Genomic DNA, 7,545 nt, shown 5'->3' with positions numbered 1-7,545 from the left:
GGCTTGAGAACGGCGCGGCCGGCAGATTCGACAAAGGAGCGTCCGGAGGGCTTGCGCGGCAACCACATGTGACGACTCCGGGCTGGACTCCGCTTCGTCCACGGTGAAAGCCGATCCGGCAATCCACAGCGCGAAGTTGATGTATTTCCTCAGCGACCAGCACGGATCAGCTCCAGGCATGATGAAGCAGATATCGTCCTCTTTTCGAAGGCCAAACAAAGTAGTTTCGCTTTCACAACGAAACACACAGCGCCTTCACGACATGATGACAAGTGTTGGTACTCTAATGAAGAAGTTTCAAGCACTGACCTGTTGCGTTCGCAATGATTCTAGTTCTCTCTCCAGGCGAGTACGTAGACGTCGTTCCAGCTGCTCACGTTTCTCACATGCGACCTGGAGTTGTGCTAGTGCCTGCTGCAACCGCTCCACCCGTTCCACATACTTCTGCTTTTTACTCAACTACAGCACACAGACAGGCAGAAGAGAGATTTACTTGAGATGACTGACACTGTTTAGTGGGAGTTTTATATCAGGTCACTCCTTAATCCAAATCATCAGCATAAATTAATAATAATTATTTAATTAATTAAATGAATAATTATTTAATAATCCTTACGTATGTGGCTGGATTGTAAAGATACAATGACTGACAGAAGCAGCTGCCAAACAAAAACTGTAAAATTAAGGTACAACATCCTGTTTTTTCTTAAATGTTTTTTTTTAACTGTTACTTTACAAGTATTGTCTGGATTATCATTGTGAAACTTAAAATTTTTTTGCTGTTAACAACAGCACAAAATCAAAAACTAATAACTATTACTGCATCAGCAACTCCAGTTACTGCCTTTAAATAAAGTGACATAGAGCATAACACCAATGTTTCTTGGTCCTCTCCTGGACTGAAGCACAGGCTCTACTCTTCAGCACAATGGTTTAAATCCCTTTAAATCCCAACAGAACATTAAACACTAACAGATATCTCTAGATCTCAGCATCACTTATTACAAACCAGTCTGACTTCATTTCTTTCATACAAAACTTCTTATTGAGAATTAACTGAGGTTTAAATGTTGATATTTTATTGAAATTAAAGTCACGTAAAGATACAATGACTGGCAGAAGCAGCTGCCAAACAAAAACTGTAAAATTAAGGTACAACATCCTGTTTTTTCTTAAATGTTTTTTTTTAACTGTTACTTTACAAGTATTGTCTGGATTATCATTGTGAAACTTAAAATTTTTTTGCTGTTAACAACAGCACAAAATCAAAAACTAATAACTATTACTGCATCAGCAACTCCAGTTACTGCCTTTAAATAAAGTGACATAGAGCATAACACCAATGTTTCTTGGTCCTCTCCTGGACTGAAGCACAGGCTCTACTCTTCAGCACAATGGTTTAAATCCCTTTAAATCCCAACAGAACATTAAACACTAACAGATATCTCTAGATCTCAGCATCACTTATTACAAACCAGTCTGACTTCATTTCTTTCATACAAAACTTCTTATTGAGAATTAACTGAGGTTTAAATGTTGATATTTTATTGAAATTAAAGTCACCGTTACGGAGATAAGTGTTTAAGTTAAGTTGGGCTTCTGACCCTTGATTTTTTTAACAATGCTTTTTTTTCAGGCTGTTATAACTGTGTTCCTAAAACACATTTGTTACAGCAAAATCTGCTAGAAAAAATCTGATCAGATGAAGTTGTTTACATACTGATGCTGATCTCCTAGTCTTCATATAGTGATCTGATTCACTAACCTCATCAGAAGTGTTTTAAGTCTGAGCATATTAAATTTATTAATTTCATTTTTTTTTTGGTCTTAAAATTGTATTGCTTTGAATGTAGGTCTGCTTTCATATTTTGAAGGTTTGTAAGACACTTTGAAGAAATTACTTAGTAAGTAGAGTCACAGACATCAAGAATCTGCATATGAACCTCAACAATGGTGACAATCAACAAAATATAAAGATCAGCTCTGATCATCACAAAACAAGCTTTTTGTTGAGATTTATGTGCTGATTCTTGATGTTTGTGTGTCAAAAAGCCTCCATTCAAGACACTTTCTATATAATGATTAAATATAAAGTGAATTCCTGACTGTCATAACTTCACAAGACTGCAGTAAAAAAAGCAACATTAAAATCTAACAAATTCAGAGACAACGCTCATGATGTGATCAGGTTATATCAGACTATATGTTGACTAACTCATCATCAATAAATAGCAAGGTTTATCTGATCAGATTCTTCACTAGCAATGTTTGCTATAACAAACATGCTTTAAAAACACGCAATTATAGCAGCCAAAGAAAAGCTGACATCAAAAAGCAGAGGTGGGACTTTCAAGTCACAAGCAAGTCTTCAAGTCATATCCCAAGTCCTCAAAGAGTTAAAGTTAATGAGATAATTAAGTGACTAATTAAATGATGATTGTGCATTAGTGATGAACACCTGCTGTTATTAAGTATTACAGAGGATCAGATGTTGATGTTTAATTAGTTAAAATGATGCCACCATCATGGAGATCAGTGTTTGCTTTAGTTGGACTCTTGATCTTTGACTCCTGTGTTAGATATCTCGGTAGCAATGCATGTGGTGATGAAAAGCAAAGAGGTCAGTGCTCTACAATGAGGGGAAATTAGCTGTTGTTATATGATGAGAGATACTCATTATGAGCTGGCCTGATTAATATCAAAATAGCTTATGTTCATTTATAGGTTTAGGCTTTGCCCTGTGAAACTTCAGCGTGCAAACAAAGAGCTGCTCCAATAGTTACAGTGAATGCATTTTAAATCTATGTAACACATCTAAATATTTGAAGTCCAGTACTGATTGGACACACACAGACATCAAGAACCAGCATATGAATCTCAACAATGGTGACAATCAACAAAATGTTTCATGCTGCAATGCATGCTGGGTAACACATAGTACCCTGCTGTTATTAAGTATTACAGAGGATCAGATGTTGATGTTTAATTAGTTAAAATGATGCCACCATCATGGAGATCAGTGTTTGCTTTAGTTGGACTCTTGATCTTTGACTCCTGTGTTAGATATCTCGGTAGCAATGCATGTGGTGATGAAAAGCAAAGAGGTCAGTGCTCTACAATGAGGGGAAATTAGCTGTTGTTATATGATGAGAGATACTCATTATGAGCTGGCCTGATTAATATCAAAATAGCTTATGTTCATTTATAGGTTTAGGCTTTGCCCTGTGAAACTTCAGCGTGCAAACAAAGATGTTTCATGCTGCAATGCATGCTGGGTAACACATAGTACTGGTTACATAGCAAAAACTCCCATCATCATTTTCAAAATATGAAAAATTGTCACCACTGTTGAGGATCGTATGATAAGTGTTCATGTCTAAAACCCTGAGCTATTACAATTTTTTTTTCTTTCATTATTGGAGCTTTGTGATGGTATTTGTTTAGTGTTTTTATTTCTTAACTTCAATAATGCTGAATGTCAGTCAATAAACCAAAGAAAGACCACATCCTGTATGTTTGTTCATCATGAGCTACAGGTAGAAAGTGTAAGCTGGTTTCAAGGTTTGATTCAGCAATGCACAAGCGTTTGCCGTGAAACTACATTGTAATTGTTTCAAAGCAAATTGTTTTGAATTAGCAAAAGGGTCAAGAGACTACCTAAAGCAAACCTTGACCACAATTATGGTGCAATTATGGTGTGCGGTTTCTTTTTTATTCAGTTTATTTCATCCAAGGCTGTGGTTAAAGTCAGGTGTAGTTCTAATATTTCTCTTTTCTTTAATGATGGTGATTGTTAACAGCAGGTGTTCATTACTAATGCACAATCATCATTTAATTAGCCACTTCATTATCTTATTATCTTTAACTCTTTGAGAACTTCGGATATGACTTGAAGACTTGCTTGTGACTTGAAAGTCTCACCTCTGTTAAAAAATTAAGGGTCAGAATCCCAACTAAAGCAAATGCTTATCCCCACAACGGTGACTTCAACCGTTATTATTTTCAATAAAACTTTAACATCTAAACCTCTGTTAATTCTCAATAAGAAGTTTTGTATGAAAGAAATAAAGTCAGATTGGTTTGTAATAAGTGAAGATGCTGAGATCTAGAGAGATCTGTTAGTGTTTCATGTTCTGTTGCTGCCAGTCATGTGACGTTTAATTAATTAATTAGTTAATTTTACAGTGAAGGTGTTTGATTGTAATAATTTAGGAAATACCTGTAAATTAACAGTGTTTTCAGATTGTTTAAATAAGGAGATTTCACTTTCATTTTAAGGTTTTTGTTTTGCACCCTGTGCTGCCAGTCATTTGAACGTTTTTTTGTCTTTTGTTTTTCAGTAAAGGTGTTTGATCATAAAAATTCAGGAAATACCTGTAAAATAACAGTGTTTTCAGCTTATTTAAATGAGATTTTGCTTTAATTTTATGTTTTTTGTTTGTCAGCTGTTGCTGCCAGTCATTTGACCATTTTATCATCTAATGGTTTTGTTATTGTATTAATTACAGATTATTTTTGTAATTTTACATTTGTTTGTACACTGTAAAAAATGGTGCCGTTAAATAACAATAATTTACTGGCAGCAGGGTTGCCAGTAAGGTACTGTTAATTTACAGCTCTCAACCGTTAATTTACAACTCTTAATTTTTACAGTGTTTTACCGTAATTCTACCATGGAAATTAACTCCGCTCCCATTGCTTCAAACTGTTCGAGTTTAAAAACTAGCATTCATACGATATTAGTACTGTGAACTTATTTCATTTGAGTCCACCGAGAAGGAATATTTCTTAGTATAAAACTGCAAACACTTAATGTGCAACAGAAAAATAACTAAAAACATGACTTTAACTCAAATTGAAAATTAACAGAGGTTTAGATGTTGTTGTTTTCGGATACTACCATGATGGAGATCAGTGTTTGCTTTAGCTGGGATCTTGAACCTTGATTTTTTATAACATTGTCTTTGTTTGGCTGGTTTAACTGATGTGTTTTTCAACACATTTGTTGTTGTAAAAAAGGGCCGAAAGCACAACATGTAATGCTGTTGGTTATGATTAGCAAATAACACTGCCATCTTTAAAAAAACTGGTTCACTGATTTTGTCCAGAGTCTCTTTATGTACCAAAGTGATGTTATGGTAACATATTAGAGCGAAATAACAAGCGGGCTATTATGAAAGATAACACATCACTCAAAAAAAAAAAAAAGTTCTTATATGCTATGAAACACACACATGAAGAATCAGTGTATGAATCTCAACAACGGTGACAATCAAAAAAATTAATAAACAGATCGACTCTGAACATCACAAAACACGCTACTAAAACTCAACACAAAAACAAAAATAAAAGCACCTAGTAAGAATTAAAGAAAATAAGTGGACAATTCAGCGGCATAATTTATTTATGCCGCAATGCATGCTGGGAGTCATGGATGAGTTTTTTCCTGTGCTGGTACCCAGCATGCATTGCAGCATGAAGCTTTTTGTAACATGTAACAAGTGAAAACACGCACTATAGTTTTAAAGCCACTGAATGAGATCAGTGAATCAGGCCACAAAATGATGATCACACCATCATTAATAATTAACCAGAACCTTTTAATCATAATTTATCTATGCATTTATTGCTATAACAAATGTGCTTTACAAACACAATTTCAACAACCAGACAAACTAACATTAAAAAGTGAAGGGTCAAGAGCCCAACTAAAGCAAACACTGATCACCACGATGGTGAGGTCAAACAAAATGTTTTCAATAAAACATCTAAACCTCTGTTAATTCTCAAAGAATTTTTGTAGATATATGACAGAAATAAAGTCAAACTGTAATGCTGTTTGTGGAGTTGTTTGATCATGTTCTGCTGTTTTATTTCAGTTGATTTCATCTAAGGCTGTGGCTGAAGTCAGTTGTAGTTTCATTTCTTGTTCTTTTCTTCAGTGATTCTGCTTGTTAACAGCAGCTGTTCATCATTGTCTGAATTCACTCATTAGTGTTCATTCTCTCTGTCAGGTGGACTGTATTAGTAAACTCATGTAGGGAATAGTGAATGAGGGTGTAGGGTGTGATTTGAAACACAGACTCTGAGTGTCGAATCTGAACGCTGTTACTACAAGGACTGCAGAAGGCTACTTTCTCGACAATAACAAATATTACCCAGAATACATTGGTTTTTTTAACGGGATTGTACTGTTGTAATGAAAAAACAGGATGTTACTGTCAGAATATGGCCGTTTTTTACAGCAATTTTTTACAGTGTAATTTAAGAAAACATAAAACATACTGTATAAAAATACAGTAGTTTTTCTGTATAAAAAATGTGAATTACTGTAATTTGTCATTAATATAATAATTTAACTTAAAATAACAGCCAAGTAGTTAATTCAGAGATAATTTTACAGAGTTTTGACTGCAATTCAAAATAAAAGAAAACAACCTGAAAAAAATCAGTTATTTTAAAATTTTTAAAATTAAGATTTTTTTTTTACAGTGTAGTGGGCCTAACTATTCAGATACAGCTCTGCACAGTTCAAAAACTAGGCAGTTTTATTCCTAATAAGAATATTTATTGTTGCCAGTCACTTTAACATTGTAAATACACAGTTTGAACATTAACACTGCACTGTGCTTACATACACAGTAAAATCCCGAGTGTTAAATTAACACTGCTCGGAGCATATATGGTCCCACTCTAAAAGAGTGTTAAAGTAACACTTAGTGGTAATGTGTAATATAGTTTGTTACCGATAACAACTGTATTTTAATGAAATAATAGGAAGAGCTTTAAAATCACTTTGCACACCAGTTTAGAACATCTGTACAGTTTAGACACGCAGACATCAAGAATCAGCATATGAATCTCAACAATGGTGATGATCATCAGACAGATTCATGTTGCATTGCATTCTGGATGCACCAATCATAACTCATCCATGGCTCCCAGCATGCATTGCAACATGAATAAATTATGCAGCTGCATTGTCTTAGTATTTTATTTTATTTTTACTATTTGCTTTTATTTTTATTTTTTGTTGTAACTTTTTACTGCCTTGTTTTGTGACGTTCAAAAATCACATAAAAATTATCAGAATATTTTGACACCATTGCTGAGATTCACATGCTGATTCTTCATGTCCATGAGTGCCAGAATTTAAACCTCTTTATGAACCATATTTATGAAAGTCATTTAAGAAAGTTTTTCTCACATTATCTCATATAATTGCAACAGTATAAAAAAAGAATAAAAGCACTACAGTTTTAGATCAGTTGCAAACAGAGACTCAGACACATTACATGATTTTACCATAAGTTCCTTGCCATTATATATGTGTTTAATACACACAATTGTGCCAGCCCAAACTTAAGTTTAAAAAGTCAAGGGTCAAGAGGCAACTAAAGCAACCACTATTCACAAAAACGGTAAGTCGAAAAAAAAATCTAAACATTAATTCTCAATAAAGAACTTCTGTTTTAGATAGTCTAACTGGTTAGTAATGCATGAAGCTGGTGATGCTGTTTGTAGAGTTGTTCAATCATCTTCTGC

At 34.3% G+C, this 7,545-nt stretch overlaps 1 protein-coding gene across 3 annotated transcripts in view; it reads right to left on the bottom strand.

Annotated features, from left to right (window-relative positions):
- The window catches only part of amotl1 (angiomotin like 1), a 50,662-nt gene that overhangs the window by 21,362 nt on the left and 21,755 nt on the right, over positions 1–7,545 (bottom strand). For all 3 annotated transcript variants that reach the window (XM_016535629.1, XM_016535631.1, XM_016535628.1), the window contains exon 7: positions 310–459. In XM_016535629.1, the coding sequence (XP_016391115.1) occupies positions 310–459 (150 nt within the window). The remainder of the gene's footprint in view (positions 1–309; positions 460–7,545) is intronic.

Source organism: Sinocyclocheilus rhinocerous, unplaced genomic scaffold (genome assembly GCF_001515625.1).
Source record: "Sinocyclocheilus rhinocerous isolate Xijiao unplaced genomic scaffold, SAMN03320098_v1.1 scaffold1899, whole genome shotgun sequence".
Classification (NCBI taxonomy): domain Eukaryota; kingdom Metazoa; phylum Chordata; class Actinopteri; order Cypriniformes; family Cyprinidae; genus Sinocyclocheilus; species Sinocyclocheilus rhinocerous.
This window is presented reverse-complemented; position numbering and strand designations above follow the sequence as displayed.